This window comes from Chiloscyllium plagiosum, chromosome 51, assembly GCF_004010195.1.
Source record: "Chiloscyllium plagiosum isolate BGI_BamShark_2017 chromosome 51, ASM401019v2, whole genome shotgun sequence".
Lineage (NCBI taxonomy): Eukaryota > Metazoa > Chordata > Chondrichthyes > Orectolobiformes > Hemiscylliidae > Chiloscyllium > Chiloscyllium plagiosum.
Genome location: NC_057760.1, coordinates 2,337,236 through 2,361,657, shown reverse-complemented (window position 1 = coordinate 2,361,657; position 24,422 = coordinate 2,337,236). Strand labels below are relative to the sequence as shown.

General features: G+C 46.3%; 2 protein-coding genes across 6 annotated transcripts in view; one reads left to right on the top strand and one right to left on the bottom strand.

The window, feature by feature from the left end:
* LOC122544761 (ubiquitin-conjugating enzyme E2 Q1-like) overlaps positions 1 to 15,458 on the top strand; it is a 30,307-nt gene extending 14,849 nt beyond the window's left edge. Inside the window, exons 8-13 of the mRNA XM_043684085.1 lie at positions 1,059 to 1,149; positions 1,465 to 1,523; positions 4,173 to 4,221; positions 5,185 to 5,280; positions 7,044 to 7,110; positions 14,948 to 15,458. Of these exons, the coding sequence (XP_043540020.1) occupies positions 1,059 to 1,149; positions 1,465 to 1,523; positions 4,173 to 4,221; positions 5,185 to 5,280; positions 7,044 to 7,110; positions 14,948 to 14,979 (394 nt within the window). The 3' untranslated portion in view covers positions 14,980 to 15,458. The remainder of the gene's footprint in view (positions 1 to 1,058; positions 1,150 to 1,464; positions 1,524 to 4,172; positions 4,222 to 5,184; positions 5,281 to 7,043; positions 7,111 to 14,947) is intronic.
* A 7,383-nt stretch (positions 15,459 to 22,841) lies between these two features.
* The window catches only part of LOC122544780 (tudor domain-containing protein 10-like), a 36,445-nt gene continuing 34,864 nt past the window's right edge, over positions 22,842 to 24,422 (bottom strand). For all 5 annotated transcript variants that reach the window (XM_043684108.1, XM_043684105.1, XM_043684107.1 and 2 more), the window contains one exon: positions 22,842 to 23,058. In XM_043684108.1, the coding sequence (XP_043540043.1) occupies positions 23,020 to 23,058 (39 nt within the window). In that variant the 3' untranslated portion in view covers positions 22,842 to 23,019. The remainder of the gene's footprint in view (positions 23,059 to 24,422) is intronic.

The window sequence follows — 24,422 nt, the reverse complement described above, 5'->3', positions numbered from 1 at the left end:
CCCTCCCCCCCTCCGTGTTCACTGTGCAATCTCTGTCATGGCTGAAACACTCCAACCCCAGGCAACATCCTGAGGTACCTCCATGATCCCACACTCTCACCCATTCACACCCTCTCCTTTTCCTGTCCTCTCATCTTGGTCATGTGACCCACATAGGAGCAGAAGTGGGAGTCACCAGCCCATCAAGTCTGAGATCATCCTCGGCGCCATTCTCCAGCCTTACCCCTCCCCCATAACCTCGGACGCTGCCTGACCTGCTGTGCTTTTCCAGCACCACTCTCATCTAGACTCTGATTTCCAGCATCTGCAGTCCTCACTTTTGCCTCCCCCATAACCCTCAATTTCACCGCTTGCTGATTTAAAAACATCTCTGCCTCAAATATACTGAATGACCCAGCCTTGATAGCCCTCTGCAATGAAGAATTCCACAGACTCACTCCCCTTCGAGAGAAGGGGTTCCTCTTCATCTCCGTCTTCAATAGACGACCTCTGATTCTATTCGGATTGGCTTCGTTGTTAAGCTCAACAAGATTGGCCGGTGCTGGGATGTTGGGGACCAAGGGGGGTGAACTGAAAATGGTATGGGGTCGCATTGTAAAGATCAAAAGAGATCTTGTCAAGCTTTGTTGAGATACCCGAGAATGAGAGGGCTGTCCTGTCAGAGTGGACTTGTATTCTCTTTAAGTTTGGAAGAGAGAGATGGTCTCTTAGAAACGTGCAAGATTCTGAAAGTGTTTGACGCAGAAGCCGGGAGCTGGTTAGCAATCCACCTCCCTACGGGAGGGTAAGGGGCTGGGTAATCACTAACTGAGGCAAGGAGGAATGTCCTCACTGGGAGGGTGGGGAATCTTTGGAATTGTCTCCCCCAGACGGCTGCAGCAGCTCAGTATGTCCAAAAGGACAGAGGGACAGGGAAAGTAGCCAGCATCTAAGTCCACTGTGTTTGAGCTTCGGTAGGCTGTAACTGTAGTGGGGAGTGGGCATTATGGTAGCAACTGAGGATTGTAAAGGCTGCCCTCCTAGTCTCCTTGACTAACATTTTGCTGTTTTGCTTGTAGAGTTGATCAAGACAGCGCTTTGCATAATGACCTCCAGATCCTTCACGAGAAAGAAGGCATCGACTTTATTTTGTTAAATTTCTCTTTTAAAGTGAGTACCGGGAAGGGGGCTGCTAGCGAGGGAGCTGCAGGCTGACAGGACTAGGGAGAGCTGTGGGAGGGCACAGAGAGGGGGACAACACAGGGTATTGGTGTGGGTTTGTCCATGATTTTGGTGGGGGGGGGGGGGGGTGGGGGGAGTGTACACTGGGCTGTGGGTTGGGTGAGAGACGGTCTACATGGGGTTGTGGGTGGAGACAGTCAGTGAAGGGGGAAGGAGTGGGAATTGGGAGTTATGAAATTAATATTCTTATTTTGAAATTGCAGTATGGACTCAGTATATGACTACTACTTTTTTGCCTCCTAGGATAATTTTCCTTTTGACCCACCCTTTGTAAGAGTCGTTTCTCCAGTTCTGAGTGGAGGGTGAGTAACAGCAGTTGCTGTTTTGTTTTTCTGTAAATCTCTGTTAGAAATTGAGTGTTCGATGAGCGATTAGTTCCAGTAGGAAATGGAGGCCACAAGCCACGTGATACTTTGCTGCTGCTCTGTCCTGCATTGTGAGGAATTGCCAGTCTCCAGTTCAGTCACACCACAAGCTGTCCAGCTTTCATAAGAAACCGTAGAGGGGTTTACAGCCCCTTGGGCCCACTCCGCAATTCAGTGAGATCGCGGTCAATCTTTCATTTCAACAACATCTTGTTTTTGTTCCCCTGCACTATCCCTGCATATTTTTGACATGTAGAAATCCAAAGTCTGTGTGAAGATTTGTAGCTCGGGTGCTCGTTGTTGTGGTTCTGTTCGCCGAGCTGGGAATTTGTGTTGCAGACGTTTCGTCCCCTGTCTAGGTGACATCCTCAGTGCTTGGGAGCCTCCTGTGAAGCGCTTCTGTGATGTTTCCTCCAGGTCCCAGTCGAATTCATGTTGCATGTCATCTGCGTGTGTAGCAACTAAGGATAGCTGGTCGTGTCGTTTCGTGGCTAGTTGGTGTTCATGGATGTGGATCGTTAGCTGTCTTCCTGTTTGTCCTATGTAGTGTTCAGACCTTGCATGGGATTTTGTACACTACATTGGTTTTGCTCATGGGTCCTTCGTTTTGGTGAGTTGTTGTCTGAGTGGCTGTTGGTTTGTGTGCTGTTGTGAGTCCTAGTGGTCACAGTAGTCTGGCTGTCAGTTCGGAAATGCTCTTGATGTATGGTAGTGTGGCTAGTCCTTTGGGTTGCGGCATGTCCTCATTCTCACAGAAGGCTCCCAATCACCTGAGGATGTCACCTAGACAGGGGACGAAACGTCTGCAACGCAAATTCCCAGCTCGGCGAACAGAACCACAACATGTAGAAATCCATTAACCTCCGTGTTTTGATCATCTTCAATGACTGACTGAACCTCCACAGCCCCTGTGAGAGAGAATTCCTCACCACTACCTGAGTGAAGAAATTCGTCCTCTTCTCCGTCCCTCATTCTGAGCACCTCCCCGCCCCCAAATAAAACAAACCAAAGGAAATATCCTGATGAGCCAAAACTGTACTCCGTTCTCCAGGTATAGTCTCACCAAGACTCTAATTATAGCAGTTGTATCTTCACTCCTGTCCTCACATCCTCTGTAATAAAGGATAACATCCCATTTACTTTCTTCGTGACTTGTTGTGCCTGTAAGTTACCTTTTCAGTGGCTCCCGAACAAGGGCACCCCAGCTGTTTCTGAAGTCCAGTACTTCCTAGCCTTCCTCTATTTAAGAAATACTTCTGTTTTCCAAATAAAGTGGATGATCTCCCATGGCTCCATATTGTATTCCATCTGCCAAATTTTTGTCTACTCTCGTAGCCTGTCCAAATCTCCTCAGTGTCTTTGCAACCCCTTACATCTCACTCCCGCCCAGCTTTGAGCCTTCTGCAAACTTTGGAAACATTGCATTTAATCTTGACGGCCAAATCATTGATATGAATTGTAAATAAATCCAATCCTTGGACGTCCCACTGCTCAAAGTTTACTCATTCAAGAATGATCCATTTATCCTATGCTTCTACTCTCTCTCCTTTTTAACCAGCTTTTAATTCAGGCTGTTATATCCCTCCCTCAGTCCCATGTGGTCTTAATTGTGTTCATAACCTTTTGTGTGGGACTTGACCAAAAGCTGCCTGAAAGTGTCCAAGTTTTCTCCTGTGCCCACTCTGATCCCAGCGGAAATTTTGTCTGTCAGGCCCTCCTATTTCTCAGAAATATTTCTGCAAACTTGAGCCAAGGTTGTGAACTCCCAAGAGTTCCAGATATAATCGAGGCGGGGGGGGGGGGGGGTGGAATTCACAACTTTAAAGTCAAGCAAAGAACTGTGGATACTGAAAATCTGAAACAATCCAAAAAAAAACCCCAGAAATTGCTGGAGAAACTCAGTGGGTCTGGCAGCATCTGTGGAGAGAGAGAGAGAGAGTGTTTAATGTTTAGAGTCCAGAATGCTTTCTTCAGGAATTTCAGAAGGATCGCTGGATTTGAAATGTTGACTCTCTGCTTTCTGTCTCCGTGAATGCTACCAGACCCGATGAGTTTCTCTAGTGATTTCTGGGGTTTTTTTTAGGTTGCTATACATGCATTGTCGGGGATGACGTTCAGTTAAAGCGTTGAACTAAAACTCATGTTCAGATGGATACTGAATTTCCCACAGGTCTAACAGAAGGGTTGAGAGAGGAGCTCTGATTGAGAATCCTGTGTTGGTTAGAGACAGGAAGGAAGAAGAACATGAGTCCCACTCTGAACACCTTGGAGACTTGTGGATTCTTGTGCAAGCTTCCAAACGCTAAAAGCAATGTACACAGGAGACAGTTCTGAAGGAAGTGATGGGACAGCCTTTAAGAGGGGGAGGTAAGGAGGCGGGGCCTGATTGACCTCCTAATTTGGATGTCAGCTTCAAGGCGGTTAATGAGTTTTGGGAGTAGGCAGTAGAATGGAGTAGAGGCTGCACTCTGATCAACCACAATCGTGCTGAGCAAGGGGGTGGGCTTGAGGGTCCCCCTTTCCAGTTCTGATTCTGCACTTCCTGCACAGTATCTCACCCCTCACTGACTTTTCCTTTTTCCACAGCTACGTCCTTGGAGGAGGTGCAATTTGCATGGAGCTCCTGACAAAACAGGTGAGCGAGATGCAGGCTATTCAACTGGGGAAACCCTTTGTGAGTCCCAACCGGTTCTGGCGGGATTCAGAATTCACCCCATCAGGTCTGTGCCATCCATTCAACTTGTTCAGGGCTCGTTCAGAGAGCCAGTACAGGCCTGTGTGACCATTCCGAATTGAAACAAAGTACTGCAATCCTGTACTATCAGGCACACCTCCACCCACCAATCCAATTACTCCTTCATAGAGTTCCTATGCTGTTCCTGTACTAAGAGGTAAGTTTGTTCCAACAAAGCGATTTGACAGGAAACCTGAGCATGCAGTTTGGGCACTGAAAGGGCAGATTGGCTCTGGAGGATATCGATGCCTTAATTAAAAGGCTTTCTTTAATGACTTTCACTTGAATCAATAAATCCAATCCCACTGGCCATCCTTGGAGTTGAACTCCCGCTGCGTTGTATCTCCAGTTAGAATGACCACGACTGCCTTTTTAATACCTCAGAGTACTGCATCCTGCAGGGCAATAGCTTCTGCCTGGTTAGGTCCAACAGCACCATCTCTGCCCTGGCCAGGCTGAGGGCTATCTGGCTGTGGTAGGCATCACAGTTCAGCCTAATCCTTTATCTACCTGATATGAAGGTGGGGGTGGGACTATGCTGGGAGCTTCAATTTGTCACGTGGGCTTGATGTGCTGCCCTGTCCTATTCTACAAGGGAGCAACTGAATTCGAAGAGACCCCCCCCCCCCCCCCCCCCCACGTGATTATTACCAGATCCCGAGTAAGGTTCAGTTCTCTCAAACTTGCGTGCAGAGTAGTGACCATGTCCTGTGATCTTCTTGTTCCACAGCACAGGAACCACTGTTTCTCTGCCTCCCCACTTCTCCAAGAGACTGTCTGTGTCTCTCTCTGACTTACACCAGACTAACCTCTTACGTTGTGTTTTTGTTTTGCCTATCAACGGTCCCTCTTTCCCTACCCCAGGGCTGGAGTAGTGCTTACTCAATCGAGTCTGTCATTATGCAGATTAGTGCAACGCTGGTGAAAGGAAAAGCAAGAATTCAGTTTGGAGCCAATAAGGTGAGCTGTGCTCGGATTGGGGGGGGCGGGGGGAAAGCCAGGTGACGTCCATTGTGTTTGGAGGGGTGGTGAGGTTTATGTCTGTCTGCTGTCTTCACAGTAATAAGGAATGTTAAGAGACTGAGTCTTTCATATCACAAGGTATTTACCCCCTCTATCCAGGCACTTCAAGCGAATTGAACAGCTAGCCATCCATAGAAATGGGGAGTAGGAATAGGCCATTCAGCCCTTTGAGCTCCATTACCCTTCAATAGGATCATGGCTGATCCTCTGTCTCACTGCCACATTCCTGTTTTCCCTCCATACCCCATACAAGAACAATACAACGCAGGAACAGGCCCTTCAGCCCTCCAAGCCTGCGCTGACACATTTATCTCTTCCATACTATAATTGTCTCCATCTACAGGATCCGTATCCCCTATTTCCGTCCTGTTCATGTATTTGTCCAGGTGCCTTTTTAAACACTGCTGTCGTGTCTGCATCCTCCGGTAACATGTTCCAAGCACTCACCCCCACTTTTGTGTGAAAACCTTGCCTCACACATCTCCCTCTCTTCCCACCACTCCTCCGCACCTCGACCCTGTGTCCCCTCATCTTTGACCCTGCCACCCATGGGGAAAAGCCTCATACTTCCCACTCTATCATTGCCATCCACGATCTTTTAAACTTCTATCAGGCTGTCCCCTCAACCTCCTGTGTTCCAGTGAAACCCAGTCTATCCAACCTTGCTTCATCACTAAAATCCCCCCATACCAGGCAGCATCCCGGTAAACCTTTTCTGTACCCTCTCTAAAGCATCCTCCTCCTTCTGGTAGTGTGGCGACCAGAACTGTACGCAATATTCCAAGTGTGGTCTAACTAAAGTTCGATAAAGCTGCAGCATAACTTGTCTACCCTTATGCTCAATGCTCCTTCCAATGAAGGCAAGCAATTATCATTTTTTTTTATATAATACTGATTTGGAGATACCAGAGTTGGACTGGGGTGTACAAAGTTTAAAAAATCACACAACACCAAGTTTTAGTCCAACAGGTTTATTTGGTATAATCACAACCACCTAATGAAGGAGCAGCGCTCCGAAAGCTAGTGCTTCCAATTAAACCTGGTGTTGTGTGATTTTTTAACTTTTTAAAATATCCAGCCTTCTGTGGTAGAGAATTACACCATGCTTATCTCCGTCCTAAACAGCCTACTGTGTCCCAAATCTGTGACTCCTGGTTCTAGCTGCTGTAGACTCGTGTGCCATGGAGTACGTTTCCTCCATAGTCCCGTGTGTGTGTGTGTGTGCTCTCCTTGCTTGTGGAGTCTCTATCCTTCCCATTTTCAGGACCCACGCCAGGGGCCTCAGAAACCCCAGGCTGTTATCATCATCTCAGTACCACAGCAACAACAGTTACTCAGCAGACAGTAGTACCCAGAGGGCATCGAAATGTCAGCGCAAGATGGTCTTTCAGATGATCAATTGAAACCATCTGCCCTCGAGTTGATTTTGGAGAGCCACTCATCAATATTCTGAAGAGCAGGCTAAGTTCTCCCTGGCACCAGTATTGAACCCCATGTCGCCAACAGATTACCAGCTTGTTATCAGTGTAGGATCTTGCTGTGTGAAAGTTAGCTCTTCGACAGTGACTAGTTTTTTTTTCAAAACAAAAAGCCTTGTTGGCTGTTAAGTGCAATAGGATATCCAGGGCTGTGAAAGGTGCTACAGCAATGCAGGTCTGTTTTTTTTTAACAAACCATAACCTCTGCTTTTTTTATTCTAGTCGCAATATAGCCTCACTCGGGCCCAGCAGTCCTACAAATCACTGGTTCAGATTCACGAGAAAAACGGTATGAATTACAGACAAATTGTAATCTAGGTCTACGCAGTTCAAACTCTGTCCTTTCCATACCCCCCTCATTTTGTTTTTCCTTTTTGAGGTTTCTGTGTACTCATGTACGTTTTTTGGCAAGGGATGGTGATGGTATTATCGCTAGACTGTTCATCCAGAGACCCAAGAATGTTCCGGGTTTGAATTTACCTTGGTACGTGGCAGAGTTTAAATTCAATTTTGGAAAAACAAAAAAATCTGGAATAGAGTCTGATGATGACCGTCAACCCATTGTCGATTGTTGGAAAAACCCGCCTGGTTCCCTAATGTCCTTTTTGACAAAGGAATCTGCTGTCCTTACCTGGTCTGGCCTACATGTGACTCCAGTCCCACAGCAACGTGGTTGATTCTGAACGGCCCTCTGGGCAATTAGGGACGAGCAGCAAGTGCTGGTCTAACCAGTGAGGGTAAAAAAAAAGATACGGGTCCTACAGCTGGCCATACCTCCCCCAACTTAACAGTTCAGAGTCCAGGAAAACCTTTGTGTCGGGAGGGTGTAGTTCACTGGAGCAGGCTTCACAGCACCTCTTAAATAAAAAACTCAATAGGGGTGTTGCTCGCTGGGCCAGCATTTATTGCACGTTGCTAGTTGCCCTTGAGAAGGCGGTTGTGGTGAGCTGCTGTATTGAACTGCTGTAGTCACCCCCATAGTCCTGTTTGGGACCTGGAAGGAACAGCAATGTATTTCCAAGTCAAGATTAGCTTGGAGGAGGATTTTTAGAGGTGGGGAGGATTGTTGATTTGAGTTGAACGTGTACCGAGGGACAGTGAAAAGCTTTGTCTTGTGAGCAATACAGGCAGATCACAGAGTGAAGTAGCACAGATAGTAAATAATAGGTCCCCAGCAGCAAAAACAAAATCACCAGGTCCAGGCGAATGTGAAGAGTTTGAGAGTCCACTCAGTATTCTAACAACAGCAGGGTAGAAACTGTTTCTAAACCGGCTGGTGCGTGTGTTCACGCTTCTGTACCTTCTCCCCGATGGTAGAGGTTGTAGAAAAACATTGCCAGGGTGGGATGGATCTTTGAGAATGCTGGCGGCCTTTCCCTGACAGTGGGCCTGGGAGATGGATTCTATAGATGGGAGGTTGGCCTTTGTGATTGTCCGGGCCGAGTTCACCACTCTCTGTAACCGTCTCCGATCTTGAATGGTACAGTTGCCATACCAGGTAGTGATACATCCAGACAGAATGCTCTCGATGCCGTACCTATAAAAGTTGGCGAGGGTATTCACCGTCATGCCAAATTTCCTCAGCTGCCTGAGGAAGAAGAGACGTTGTTGGGTCTTTGTAACCAGTGCGTCCACATGGAGAGTCCAAGAAAGCTTGTTGTGGATGATCACTCCCAGGAGCTTGACACTCTCCACTCATTACACCTCTGTGCTGTTAATGTGTAGGGGGGCATGAGTAACATCCTGCCGAAAGTCAATAATGGGTTCTTTGGTTTTGCCAGCATTGAGAGCTAGGTTGTTCTCAGTGCACCATTTTTCCAGGTCTTCCACCTCCCGTCTGCAGTCTGTTTCGTCGCCATCTGAGATTCGTCAGACTATGGTGGTGTCATCAGTGAACTTGTAAATGGCATTAGTCTGGTATTTGGTGACGCAGTCAGAGGTATACAGTGAGTGCAGTAGGGGGCTGAGTACACACCCCTGGGGGGCTCCAGTCCTGCGTGTTAATGAGGATGAAATATTGTCCCCAACCTTCACTGATTGTGGCCTGTAGTCAGGAAACTGAGGATCCAGTTGCAGAGGGTGGGGCTTAGTCCGTATGGGCGGCACGGTGGCACAGTGGTTAGCACTGCTGCCTCACAGCGCCAGAGACCCGGGTTCAGTTCCCGCCTCAGGCGACTGACTGTGTGGAGTTTGCATATTCTCCCCGTGTCTGCGTGGGTTTCTTCCGGGTGCTCCGGTTTCCTCCCACAGTCCAAAGATGTGCAGGTCAGGTGAATTGGCCATGCTAAATTGTCCGTAGTGTTAGGTAAGGGGTAAATGTAGGGGTATGGGTGAGTTGCGCTTCGGCGGGTCGGTGTGGACTTGTTGGGCCGAAGGGCCTGTTTTCACACTGTAATCTAATCTAAAAAATCTATCACTAAGTTTAGTAATCAGTCTCTAGGGGAATGTTCCTGTGTATCTGCTGCCGTTGTCCTTTAGGGGTTAGCAGTCATGGGTTTGGAAGATGGTGAATTCCTGCAGTGCCTCTTTAGATGGTACACACTACTACCAATGAGCACTGAGTGGAGAGAGTGAATGTTCAAGCTGGTACATTGGGATACCAATCAAGTAAGCTGTTTTGTCCTGCAGCTCGGCACCGCTGTCCTTAAATTGTACCTCGTTAAAGGTGGGCAGGATCTGGGGAGACTGGAGGGGAGTTACTCGCTGCAGTATTCCCATCTCTGACCTGCTCTTGAAGCCACTGTATTTATATGGCTAGTCCTGTTTAAGTCAGTGGTAACCTCCAAGATGTTGATAGTGGGAAGGTTCAGGGGGTAATTCATGTGACTGTCAAGGAGTGATGGTTAGGTTCTCACTTGTTGGAGCTGATCATTGTCTGGCACTTCCCTGGTATGAATCTTCTTGGTTACTGTCTGGACCCTGCTCCATTTGGTCATGGACTGCTCCAGTAACTAGTAAGTTGCAAATGATGAAGAACACCCCCACTCCTGACCTTATGATGGAGGAAAGGTCGTTGCTGAGACAGGTGAAGATTGTTTGTTTTAGGACACTACTTCAAGGAACTCTTGCAGAGATGTCCTGGAGCTGAGATGACTGACGTCGAACAAGTGCAATCATCTCCCTTTATTGTTCGGAATGAATGCCCTGATTTCCATTGATTCCAGTTTTGATAATGCAGCTTTGATGACACACTCGGTTGAATGCAGCCTTGATGTCAAGGGCTGTCACTCTCACCTCACCTTTGGAACTCATCTCTCTTTTCCATCTTTGAACCAAGGTTGTAATGAAGTCAGGTGAATAGTGGTCCTTGGTGATTCCCAGTTTGAATTCTATTGCTAAGTCAATGCTGTTTGGTAGCACTGCTGGTGACGCCTCCCCTTACTTTGATAATCGAGTGTAGACTGGGGCAGTAATTGATAGGTTGAATTTGTCTTGGCTTTGTGTGTACAGGACATAACCAAGCAGCTATCTACTATTTCAAGCAGATGGCAGTGTGGTTGGTGTACTGAAACAGCTTGGCTAGGGGTGTGACAAGTTCTTGTGCACGAATCTTCAGTTTTATTGGAGGAGTCTTTGCCCTATCAGATGTCTTCAGCCATTACTTGATATCGATTGGCTGAAGACTGGCACCTGTGATGCTAGGGACTTTGGAAGGAGGCTGAGATGGATCATCCACTCGCCGCTTCTGGTACAAATGCTTCAGCCTTATCTTTTGCAATATTGCGCTAGCCTTCCCCTCATAGAGGTACTTGTGAACTGCCTCCTCCAGTGAGTTGTTTAACTGTTCACCAGCATTCACAACTGGACATAGCATGACTGCAGTTTGGATCTGATATGCAGTTTGTGGAATTGCTTTGTTCACTAGCAATTGCTGCTTATGCTTTTTCATGCCTTTCGTCCTGTGTTGTAACATCACCAGGTTGACACTTCATTTTTGGCTAAGCCTGCTGCTGTTCCTGACGTGTCCTCTGAACTCTCCGCTGAACCAGGGTTAATTTCCCAACTTGATGGTAGTGGCTGAGTGGAGCTTATGCCAGGTTGAGAGATTGCAGGTTATGTTGGAGTACAATTCAGGTTGTTGAGGGCCCTGCACTGCTGCGTGGATCCCAGTCTGGAGTTGCTCCATCTGTTGGAGATCTGTGCCATTTAGGATGGCGATGGTGCTACGCGTGGAGGGTTTTCTCAATATGAACTTTGTCTCCACAATGGCAGTGTGCAGTGGCCACCCCAATGATGCATCTGCGGGAAGCAGCTCAGCAAGAATGAGGTCAGTTAATGTTTTTCCATTTTATTGGTTCCCCCAGCACCTAGCGTATCAGCTGTTGCTGAGCCACTCTTGATGGTGGACACTGAGGCCCCCCCCCCACCCACAGTATGTTCTTTGCCCTTGAGACCCTCCATGCTTCCTCCAAGCATTATTTGACATGAACAACATGAAGAAGCAGATACCCAGGGACAGTGACAGTATGGCTGGGGCATTGTAAGATATGATGCCATGGGTTTCAGGCTCACCTCTGGAATTCAACTCTTTTCTCCATCTTTGAACCAAGGCTGTAATGAGGTTAGGAGCTCAGTGGTCCTGACCAGACCCAAACTGGGAATCGATGAACAGGTTATTGCCAAGTCAGCGTTGCTTGATAGCACTGCTGGTGACGTCTCCCCTTACTTAGATAATAGAGTGTAGACTGGACATGTCGGGCTTCACTGGTGTGTCGGATTGTTCTTCCAGTTGTGCACCAGCTCCCGGATGTTAATAAGACCTGAAGGGCTGAATTGGCCATTGTCATCGGTGCCTCAGTCAATGCGAAGTGCTCTGTCAGGTTTCAACCCTTTTGTGTTTGACTTTGTAGTAGTTGATGCTTGTTGGGCCATTTCAGAAAGTAGTCAAGAGAGTGGTGCTGGAAAAGCACAGCAGGTCAGGCAGCATCCGAGGAACAGGAGTAAAAGGTGAGAGGTCGGAGGTGAGGGGGGAGGTGAGAGTGCAGATAGGTGGGAAGGAAGATGGATGGATGAGGACAGTCCTGAGCTGGAAGGTTGGAACTGGGGTAAGGGAAATTAGGAAACTGGTGAAGTCCATATTGATGCCATGGGGTTGGAAGGTCCCAAGGTAGAAGATGAGGGGTTCTTCCTCCAGGTGTTGGGTGGTAAGGGAGTGGCTATGGAGGAGGCCCAGGACTTGCATGACCTCCTGCAGAATGTGAGGGAGAGTTGAAGTGTCCGGCCACAGGGTGGTGGGGTTGGTCGGTGCGGGTGTCCCGGAGATATTCTCTGAAGCACTCTGCAAGTAGGCAACATACAGGAGACCGCATCGGGAGCAACGGAGAGTAAATGATGTGTGGAAATGTGGGTGAAACTTTGGATGTGGAAGGCTCCTTTGGGGCCTTGGATGGAGGTGAGGAGGTGTGGGTGCAGGTTTTGCAATTCCTGTGGTGGCAGGGGAAGGTGCCAGGAGGAGAGGGTGGGTTGTTGGGGAGGAGGGGGAAGAGAAGGGAGGATGGTTGACAAGTTAGTTGCAAGGGAACAGTTTTCACAGAAAGCGGATAGGGTCGGGAGGGAAATATATCTGGTGGTGGGATCCATTTGTAGGTGGCATAAATGGTCGAGAATGATGTGATGTTTGCGGAGTTTGGTGGGGTGGAAGGTGAGGACTTGTTGGGTCTGCTCTTGTTGCGGTTGGAGGGATGGCGTGTGGAGGTGTGGGAAGTGGATGAGATGTGCTGGAGGGCATCATCAACCACGTGGGAGGGGAAATTGCAGCCTTTAAAGAGGGAGGCTATCTGATGTGTTCTGTAGTGGAATTGGTCCTCCTGGGAGCAGATGCAGCAGAGGTGGAGTAATCGGGAATAGGAGATAGCATTTTTGCAGGAGGCAGGGTGGGAGGAAGTGTAATCCAGGTAGCTGTGGGAGTCGGTGGCTTTGTAGAAAATGTCAGTGTTGAGTCGGTCGTCATTGATGGAGATGGAGAGGTCCAGGAAGGGGAGAGAGCTGTCAGAGGTGGTCCAGGTGAATTTAAGGTCGGGGTGGAATGTGTTGGTGAAGTTGATGAACTGTTCAGCCTCCTCATGGGAGCGTGAGATGGTGCCGATGCAGTCATCAATGTAGCGGAGGAAAAACTGGGGAGTGGCGCCGGTGTAACTGCGAAAGATAAACTTTTCCACATAGCCGACAAAGACAGGCATACTGGGCCCACACGGGTGCCCATGGCTATCCCTTTCGTCTGGAGGAGGATTTGAAGGAGAAGTTGTTGAGGGTGAGGACCAGTTCAGTCAAATGAATGTCAGCGGAAGGGTACTGATAGGGATGTCAGGAAAGGAAGAAACAGAGGGCTTGGAGACCCTGGTCATGGCGGATGGAAGTGTATAGGGTTTGGATGTCCATGGTGAAGATGAGGCATGGGGGGGCCAGGGAAACAGAAATCTTGGAGGTGGTGTAGGGCGTTGGGCGTTCCTGGACCAGGGGTGATAGGACAGTATCGAAGTATGTGGAGATGAATTCGGTGGGGAAGGAGCAGGCTAAGACAATTAGGTCGGCTGGGGTGGTTAGGCTTGTGGATCTTGGGTAGGAGGTAGAACCGGGCAGTGCGGGATTCTCGAATTTTGAGGTTGGAAGCTGTGGGTGGGAGATCCCCTGAGGTGATGAGGTTGTGTACAGGCTGGGAGATGATGGTTTGCATTTCAGAAGGCAGTTGAGAGCTAACCACATTTATGTGCATCTGGAGTCAAAGGACAACACAGCACAGGAACAGGCCCTTCAGCCTACCAAACCTGCGCTAGGTCATACAAAGTCATGAAATAAGGACAGCAAATCGCTTTCCCTGAAGAGTGTTAATAGCAGGCAGGTTTTTATGAAAATAGTTTCGTGGTCATTGTCGGACTTTTGTTTTGCCACTATGGGATTTAAACCCAGGTCCCCGCAACGTTGCCTGGGTCTCTGGATTACTCATTCACTAACAATATCACTACGCCATTGCCTGGCCTGGCCTGTTTGTCTTCACCCAATACTCGGGCCTTGTGAACCCATTGTCCTGGTGTGAAGTTACAGCTGAAGGTGTGCCGAGTGTAGGAGATAACCATTCTTCTACAGGAGATGCTGGACACTGACCATTCCCAGTGGATGGTCTTCTGGATGTTAAAAATCCTGTGGGAATTCAATTGGTTGGGGCATGTAGCTGAAACACAGTTTGCCAAGTGTCAATCACCTCTAGTTGTGGGAATTCCCCACATCACTGTCACTGTGCCCCAATAAACAATGAACTGTGCAAAGTGCTTTGAGGCAAGGCTGACATAAGGTGCAAAGTTAATGTTATAAGATATTATGCAAGTGTCCATTTCTAATGTACATAATGCACTGTGCTCCATTTCTAGATTAGGTCTGAGGAGAGACTATTTTTAGCCTTGCAATATTGGTATTTGGCACACTGGAGACAGGAGTATTGCTATACAATGCTGAGTGTACTTGTGGAATCAGATCTGTCACTGTATGATCTGACAATTCATAACAGCAGTAATGTCTACTTTATTTGCTAGCTGTTAGTATGATTTACAGCACAATGGCTTGTATTATTGAGACTGGGTGGCACACTGAGTTAGTACAGTGTACTTTCACCTGTGTCCTGCTAGGATTCCAGCCCAGATCTCTCATCTGTTAGCTGTAAAATAAACAGGTGTGGGTGACCTTAGCTCAGTTGCTGCTATTTGGTCTTGATGCACAGCCTCTGTTTGTATTGAGGCTCTGGAAAATAAAAGCATCAGGTGGCTTTAAGCTTGGTGTTCAGCTGCTTTGTCTGTAGAAAGCTGCTGCACATTATCAATCAATGTACATCAGCCATGTCTGTGGGAGTGATGTACACCAGCCAGCCCTGAGGGAGTAAATGGGAAGAGCTTCGTATTGTGTACAAAGAGAATGAATCACAAGGGGTTTGGGTCCATTGAGATTGTCTACAGTGAATGGAAAGGGGTTTGGGTACATTGAGATTATGGACAATAGAAATGTATTTTTTGCCCTTGGGGATCTTGTACAATGGCAGTGCCGCTGTTTGACATTAAGATGATCACTGTTTGATATGAAGAATGAGAGAAGGCAGTGTCTTCCAGAACTATCTAGCACTCTGACTTTTGTACCCGCAGGCTGGTATACCCCACCCAAAGAGGATGGCTAGCCTTGCCAGGTGCCACATGCTTCAGGACCAACTTAAGCTGCACCGATTGGGAAAACTCCATCTTATCGATAGCTGCCTCTTCCCCTGAGACACGAATGGGCTTCAGCCGGAACCTTGGATCATATACTTATTATAAAATAAAACCCTGTATATACAAGTATACATCTGTACACACATGGACAAATACTGCAAATCCTTTCTCTTGCCAGGCCCCGTGTACTGGGTATCCTGCTCCTGCAGACTCTTAAATCCACTTCATATAAACTGGATTTTGAATAGATTTGGATCAATTTTTGCATCTAGTTTTTTTGGCCTTCCCTCACCTCACCTCTAACTAGGTATCAATGTGGACTTTTAATTTATTTTTTCCCTATCTTCACATGCACCTTTTTATCTTTTTTTTTTGTTTAAAATGTATGCTGGTTTTGTGAAGATGTGTATCTTTCTGAACTGATAATTACAGTTTATTAATGACTGCAGTTTATGGACTTCTGCCTGATGTCTCTCTGTGCCAGTGTTTGTAACACGGAAGACCATGGTGGGCTGGGACAGCAGACAGCCAGGAACCAAGCTTGTGGCTGTTTTATCTTTTATAATTTTGGTCTGTATCTCTCTCCTCCTTGTTCCAGGTGCTCCTTTGTCCAGAAAACTAGTAGCTGGAAATGGGACAATGGGAGTGAGTGGGAAGTGGTTTGGATGCGTTGGGATGATGTACATTGGGAATGAATGAAAAAGTTTTGGTTCACTCCAGATCGTGTAAAGTGAACTTAAGGGATTTGATCTATTGCGATTGTGTACAGTGGGAGTGAATGGTGAGGGGTTTGGTTATAATGGTCACGAGTTTGAATATACTGGGATTGTGTATAATTTGAAATAAAAAAAGGGGTTTGGATTCCATTAGGATTATGCACAGTGGGAGTAAATGGAAAGGGATTGGGTCCATTGGGATCATAGATAATGGAAGATCTTTACATCTGTTACAACTGTGAATATTGCAAGTGAATAGGTGACAAGATCGAGGAGCAGGCAGCCATTCAAATCCAACATGCATTCTCAACGCACTGCTGGAGGCAGATCCTTTTGAACTTGAAGGGTAATGGTGAGATTTTACAGTACTGAAGCAGCTCTTTCCATATCGACAAATAGTATGTAGCTTTAATTCTGCAAAGATTGCTTTTTTTTTTCATCCTATAGGCCTGATTCTGTTGAGGACGTGCTGCCAATGTGTTTTTTTTTGTCCTGTTACATCTTTGGGATTCCAGTTAGATCCTCTGAATTGTAGCAAGTGTAACCTTGCTCTTCTACATCAGTGGGACAGAGTAAAGGGGCGAGCCGGACACCAGTTAGGGTAAAGGTATTTTCAAATCAACCTGATCAGAGATGTTACATACCTCTGCAGCAGATGGGATTGAACCCAGATCTCCTGGCTCAGAGAATAGACACTACCACTGTGTTACACGAACCCTCACCTTAGCAGCATTTATGCTATCAACAAGGATGGGGGCGAGTTAGCTAGTTTTGAATTGCAGAGTGATGCCTACAGTGTGGGTTCAATCCTGCACTGGCTGAGGTTACCATGAAGAGCTCTCCCCTTGGCTGAGGCATGATGAATGTGATCATCACAGAGCAGCCCTAAGGTCTAGTAAGACTATGATGACCTTGCATTTTATTAACAAGGATGTTTTAACTGGGTGCTTAAAACAAATAACTACATTTAAAGGGAAACTGGATTTGCTGAGAAAACGTTCTAGAGTTGTAACCAACAGAGTGCACAGTGGATTTAATGAGACTGACTTCAGCACTCTCAAGATTGGAAGTATTATATTTGCTTGGAATGCAAATTAGTTGAAGACCAGAACAAAGTTGGAATAAACAGGATATTTTCAAAATAGCAGGCCATTACTAGTTGATTAGCTTTAGGATTAATGCGTGGTCTTAAACTGAGGTCGGCATCAATAAAGATGAAGAATGCAATTTATGAAGATTTACAGGTGCAGTGTTGGTGTCTCCCTCCAGCATGTCAGAGTTCAAGTCCCAATCATTCCAGTCATGGCTCCAACCTACCTGAATCATTTGGATCTCATGCTCTAGTGGTAGTGTCCCCACCTCTGAGCAAGAAGGCCCTGCTCCAGAGGTGCTGCTTTACACACTTGAATAGGTTGATTTTTAAACAAAAGTCGACAAATAGTTCACAAGGTGTCGTATCAGACAGATGCTGCCAGACCTGCTGAGTTTCTCCAGCACTACTTTTGTATTTTAGATTTTCAGCAGCTGCATTATTTTGTGTTTAATCTACAAGTAGGCACTGCTGCTGTGGTAGTGTTCATATCTCTAGGCCAGAAGGCCTGGGTTTAAATCCATTGATATAACAGAATTGAACAGGCAGCCTAAAAACATCAATTGGTATTATAGAACTTGAGTAAAGAAACAGAAAATCATTTTTCTGTTGATCTGGACAAAACCAAATTGGAATGTTAACTGAGGCAGATGTAGAAGGAATTGCATAGATTTAATGAATGAACAAGACCAGGTGGAATATCATATGCAAATATGCAATTTTCCATTTGAGGGAAAACAGAAAAGCAGGCTTTGTTTTTCTTAATACACTGTGTTGCAACTGGGAGATGCTGGTATTCAGGGATTGTCCTTGTACATAAATCTCAGAATTATCTCTTCAGAGGGTCGGTGTGGACTCAGTGGCCAAATGATCTGCTTCTACACTGTAGGGATTCTAAAATGCATGTCCAGAAAGCAACGGCACGTTAGTCTTCCATCACTGCAACAGTGAGGGAGGGGGAAAAAAAAACTTGCTGCAATTCTACAGAGCCCTTGCTAAGATCACAGCTGGAGTATGTCTAGTTTTATTCTCCTTACCCAAGGATGAACATATTAGACTTTTAGGACAGCAGCATAGTTTACAAGACAAATTCCTGGGATTGTTATATGAAGAACAATTGTATTGACTGCCTATGACCTCTATAGCTTGATCTCAAACAAAATGCTTTCCCCTCTCTGAAGATGTCTGAAATGGGCTGCAGTTTGGCCATCTGGAACGGAGGTAAAGAGAGGGGAAATCTCATCACTCAGGGTTCTTGAATCTTTGGAAATCCTCCATGTCAGAGATTTGTGGTTGCTCAATCGTTTGTGTGTTGAAGGCTGAGTTTGTGGTAACTAAGGGAATTGAGTCTGAGGAAAACAGAAGATTGAAGAACATTCTCTTCAGTAAATGGTGCAGCATTGAGTGTCGAATGGACTATGTCCACTCCTATTTCTTGCATTGCCTCTTTCTCTGAAGGCGGCATTTGGTATGCTTTCCTTTATTGGCAGAGTATTGAGTACAGGAGTTGGGAGGTCATGTCGTGGCTGTACAGGACACTGGTTAGGCCACTGTTGGAATATTGCATTCAATTCTGGTCTTCCTATCAGAAAGATGCTGTGAAACTTGAAAGGGTTCAGAAAAGATTGACAAGGATGTTGCCAGGGTTGGAGGATCTGAGCTATAGGGAGAGGCTGAACAGGCTGGGGCTGTTTTCCCTGGAGCGCCAGAGGCCGAGGGGTGACCTTATAGAGGTTTACAAAATTATGAGGGGCATGGATAGGATAAATAGGTAAAGTCTCTTCCCTGTGGTCGGGGAGTCCAGAACTAGAGGGTATAGGTTTAGGTTGAGAGGGAAAAGATATAAAAGAGACCTAAGTGGCAACTTTTTCACGGAGAGGGTGGTACGTGTATGGAATGAGCTGCCAGAGGATGTGGTGGAGGCTGGTACAACTGCAACATTTAAGAGGCATTTGGATGGGTATATGAATAGGAAGGTGGACGGGTTGGACCCAAGGGTCTGTTTCCATACTGTACATCTCTATAACTCGGTGAATGTGCCACTAATAAGAAGTCACAGCAACTTCCTCTTATATTGTGCCTTTTGATGTAGTCACACATCAGGGAGTGTAACCAGAGTCATTATAAAAATTGACAGAATCATAAAGGACATTACAGTATAGCAGGCTTTAGATTAAATCTTAAAAGGAGGCAGCAGACGTCTGGCAAGAGAAAGCATGTAGAATCTATCATATGGGAAGGGCTGGAGTACCATATGATCCCAGATGTTACTTCGAGCTCTTTGGGGTTAAGGTTCTGTTGGCATTCTAGTTATGATAAACTGCCTCACTGAGGAGTGGTTAAATTGTTTAAGCAGAGAATAAGGCAGAGGGGTTTTGGGAGATAATTGTAGAACTTTGGAACTCGGCAGCTTGGCTAAGCATAGTGGTACCTAAGGGTCAAGGAACAGCAAGAGGCCAGAACTGGGGGGGGGGGGGGGGTAGGTAAGCACAGGAAGGATTTGGAAGAAGAGACTGAGGATTTTAAAGGGGTCTTGCAGGACTGGGAGCCAGGCTAGGTCGCTGAGCACAGAAGCTGCTGCACACACAGAGTCTGGTGCAAGTTAGCACACTGCCAGCCAGAAGAGCTTGGGAGGACAAAGATGATTTTGAGACTATTTAGATTATAGATTAGATTACTTACAGTGTGGAAACAGACCCTTCGGCCCAACAAGTCCACATCGACCCTCCGAAGAGCAACCCACCCAGACCCATTCCCCTATGCTTACCCCTTCACCTAATACTATGGGCAATTTTGTGTGGCCAATTCACCTAACCTGCACATCTTTGGACTGTGGGAGGAAACTGGAGCACCCGGAGGAAACCCATGCAGACACAGGGAGAATGTGCAAACTCCACACAGACAGTTGCCTGAGGCGGGAATTGAACCCAGGTCTCTGGTGCTGTGAGGCAACAGTGCTAACCACTGTGCCACCGTACCGCCCATAACAATGCAAGATAAAGACACACATGAACCGCCCATAACAATGCAAGATAAAGACACACATGATGGTTGCAGATCGGTATGAGTGGGTGTGTCTGTTCACTAAATATTTCTGTGGTCAGCGTTGGAGTAGTTTGGACTGCTCCCAGGCAGTAGGATGCAGTTATTGTGAATGTGCTGGTCATTAGCAAAGCTCTAGTGGACCCCAGCTAGTCTAACCACATTCAATGCTGGGCATCGCACCTTGTTAAGGATATATTGGCCTTTCAGAGATGCCCCAGAACAATTCAAGAAAGGTTACGAATACAGACTGGACAGACTAGGCTTGTATTCCCCAAGTACAGAAGATTGGAATCTGATCGAACTGAGGAGTTTAAGATGATGATTAAAGGATTTTGTAGATTGGATGAGATCCTTTAGGTGAGGAAAATAACCTTTAAAGTTGGAATTAGACTGTTGAAGGATTTTAGGAAGCATTTTCATACAAATGCAAATGTGGAATTCTATTTTTTTTCCAAATAAATTAAATCTGTCAAACTTTGGTTTAATTGTTTTTTTTAATGGACTAAGCTGTGTAGGCCATGGTCTGACTGAATGAGAGAACAAGCTTGGTTTGAATAGCCTACTCTTTTTAGAGAAAGAATGTATCAACCATGTGCAGTGGTGGAAGGGTTTATGAACGAGACATAATCACAATCTCTTCATTGAAACCTTTGTGACAGGAGCAGGATTTAGATGGTACAAGAGATTTACTGGAACAGCAGCAACAATGAGGGACTTGAACAAAATAGGGTAGCCGGTTTTAGAGCAGGGAGGTTAAGAGGTTGACAGAAGTGTTTAAAATCATGAAAGGGTTTGGAGATAATAAATAAGGAGAAACTATTCCTGCAGGCAGGAGGGTTGATAACCAGATTGATGTAGATTGAAGCTGTTCAGCAAAAGGACCAGCAAGGTGAGACAAGACTGTCTCTTGTCAGAGTTATAATCTGAAATGTGCTGCTTGATGGGGCAGTGGAAACCTGCATAAAAATGTGGCAGACACTAAAAGGATGATGTGCATTTCCCTAGCACCTTTCACCATCTCACAGCATTCCCCCTCAGCCAATGGAGTGTTCTGCAGCATAGCCACTATTAATGTCAAATAACAGTAACCAATTCATTGCGCAGCGGGGTCCCATAAATAATATGGGAATGGCCAAACAATCTGCCTTGACATAGATTGTGAGGGACAATTATTGGGCCACAGGAGAAAGCTGGGGGGGGGGGGGGGGGGGGGAGAGGAGAGAAAGAGAGAGAGAGATACACCCCTGCCCCCAACACTATCCTTGCCTCTCCCACCTCTCCTCAGAAATATAATTCAAGTGCTGGGTTCTTTTACAAGCTGCTGAGGGGTTCTTGGCTTTACTATTTCAGCAAAATGACAGTCTTGTTCTCCCTCAGTTGTGCACTGGATCTACAATTTAGTTAGTTGGAATTGTATCTGGAATAGAGTGATTCCTGATGAAGGGCTTTTGCCCAAAACATCAAAATACCTGCTCCTCGGATGCTGCCTAACCTACTGTGCTTTTCCAGCACCACACACCCGACTCTAATCTGCAGTCCTCACTTTCGCCTGGAGTGCTTTTAGTCAAGAAGGAACCAGGTAGATGTTTAGCAAAGCAGTATGGAAATGTGTTGAACTTGGAACAGTTAAGGTGAAATTTTTGGAGATTATAAACACAAGTCAACTCACTAATAAATCGAACCAGGAATTAAAAAGCAATATCTTCTCCCAGAGTGTGGGGAGAATAGCGTACTTGTTCTATTGGGAAGTGGGAAGATTGGGGGAATGCACTGATTGGGGGAGTGGTCAAGGTGAATGACAGATGCATTTAAGGGAAAAGCTGGATAACACAAAGGAGAGAGGAATAGGAAATGTTGATGAGGCTTGTGATTGATAACTCAGATTAACTGGGCCTTGCTTTTGTGCTGAGAATTCTACAGCTCCAAGGCCTAGAGACTCCCTCAGCTGGGCACCAATGGGAACAAGCTTCAGTTCAACTTTATTTTCAGCCTTGCAAAATAGCTGTTTCCTCAGTTCCTGATAATTAAAAAGAGCATGCTTAACATTTGGCTTTTACTCTACTTTCCTTGCAACATCTGTGTGGAAGCAGCTTTAACACAGTACATCACTCTGTGCTGATTCTGTTCTGGGAGTATTTGACGGGGAGAGTGTAAATAGCAGAGGGAGGTGTACTGTGTATCTAATCACATGCTGTCCCTGTCCTGATTTGGACAATGCAGAGGGAGCTTCACTCTGTAGTAATTCCGTGCTGTATCTGTCCTGTGAGTATTTGGTAGGGACAGTGACAAGAGGATTTTACAGCATTTTCTAGATCACGGCTGTTTTTAAACAGATGAGTCCTTTAAGCTCATTGTGGCCACACTGACTCACTGAAGATGCACTTCGGCTCGTTTCCTGCATTTTAAAGCTACTTTAGAAGAGTTACAACATGTCAGGGGTGCATGTAAACAATAACAATGAAGCAGCAGGGGTTTCCCATTACCCACCATCCCTCCTGTGAAGGGTAAATCCAATTCTGCCAGGATGGAAGTTGCACTTTGGAGAGGACATCCCCTGTTTTGCGAAGGGAGAAGACCACAGCAAACTGATACCTTGGGTTTTGAGGAGGTGGCAAGTCACTCCTTTCTCCCACCAGTACTGTCACCCAGAGAAGGGCATAAGAACTTAAGAGGACTGGGAGTAAACCGTTCAGCTCAAGGAAGCCCCACCATTCAGCAAGATCATGGCTGATCTACCCCAGGCCTGATCTCCTCAATGCCTTCAGCTCCCCTATGTCTTCTACCTCCTCTTCGAATGTTTTAATGATCTAGCCTCCACAACTCACAAGGATAGGGATTTCCAGATACTCACTATTCCCAGAGAAGAAATCCTCTACATCGCAGTGTTAAACAAGCGTCCCCTTATTCTGTAGAAGAACTGGGGATATCAGGCATAGACAAAAATAATCCCTTGACACACTGATTCATTTCATGTGCTCATTCTAGTGATACATTTATTCTTTTATTCAGTGCTGTGGCAATTATTCCCCCTTCCCTATCCCTCTACAGCTCAGAGCTCTAAAGATCGGTGGTCGATTAGCATATAATCTGGTTGTGACAATTACTTTATTTTTGTTTTCACCAGTGTTCAGGTTTGTTCCCGTGTGACTAGGCTGCCTTCAGTCCTCATCTGTGATGGAGAATCTCAGGATGTGAGGCTTTCATTTAAAAACAAAACACATAAGACAGTCTTACTCCAAAGAAGGTGCAAGGTGGGTTGACACTCAGATAATGTGACTATTGCCTGAACCTCCCTGTCTCTGCTCCACCACCAACCACACCCCTCTCATCACTCTCCGTCCCTCTCTCTTACCAGATCTTCTGCTCAGAAGGTGCAACATGTTACCTGGAAGATCTGGCAATTCAGAGACCCAAAGAGGGATGTTTTAGCTGGACCAGGCTCCTTCTCAGCAGGTCTTACATCCCCTCTCCCATCAACACACCATCATTCCCTGCTGGGAAACTTAACCTTCTTCCCCTAGGCCAGGATCTGGTTCTTTGTCCCAATATCCTCCTATCCCTCTACGACATATTCATAACATGTTGGGGCGGGTACTGAGGGAGAACAAAGAACAAAATATTTGCAGCCCAGGAACAGGCCCTTCGGCCCTCCAAGCCTGAGCCAATCCAAATGCACTGTCTAAACCTGTTGGTCAATTCTTAAGCATCTGTATCCCTCTGCTCCCTACCTACTCATGCATCTGTCCAGACACATCTTAAATGCATCTACTGTATCTGCCTCTACCACCTCTGCTGGCAACACGTTCCAAATGCCCACCACCCTCTGTGTGAAGTACATGCAGTGTGTATCGCCCTTAAACTTTTCACCTCTCACCTTGAATCCTTTTCACCTCTCGTTATTGAATCCTTCACCCTGGGAAAAAGCTTGTCTCTATCCACCCGGTCTATACCCTTCATGATTTTGTAGACCTCAATCAGGTCCCCCCCATCTCCTTTTTTCTAATGAAAATAAACCTAACCTACTCAACCTCTCTTCATAGCTAGTACCTTCCATACCAGGCAACATTCTCGTACCCTTCTTTGCATCCTCTCCAAAGCGTCCACATCTTTTTGGTAATGTGGCGACCAGAACTGCACACAGTATTCTAAATGCAGCCGACCCAATGTCTTGTACAATGTTAACATGACTTGCCAGCTCTTATACTCAATACCCTGACCAATGAAGGCAAGCATACTATATGCCTTCTTGACCACTCTATCCACCTGTGCAGCAACCTTCAGGGTACAATGGACCTGCACTCCCAGATCTCTCTGCCCATCAACTTTTCCCAAGGCTCTTCCGTTCATTGTATAATTCGCTCTAGAATTAGTCTTACCTAAATGCATCACCTCGCCTTTGTCTGGATTGAAATCCATCTGCCACTTTTCCGCCCAACTCTCCAGTCTATCTATGTCCTCCTTATTCTCTGACAGTCCCTTGTGCTTTCTGCTACACCACCAATCTTTGCGTCATATGCAAACTTGATCATACCAACAGTGCCCTCTTCCAGATCATTTATGT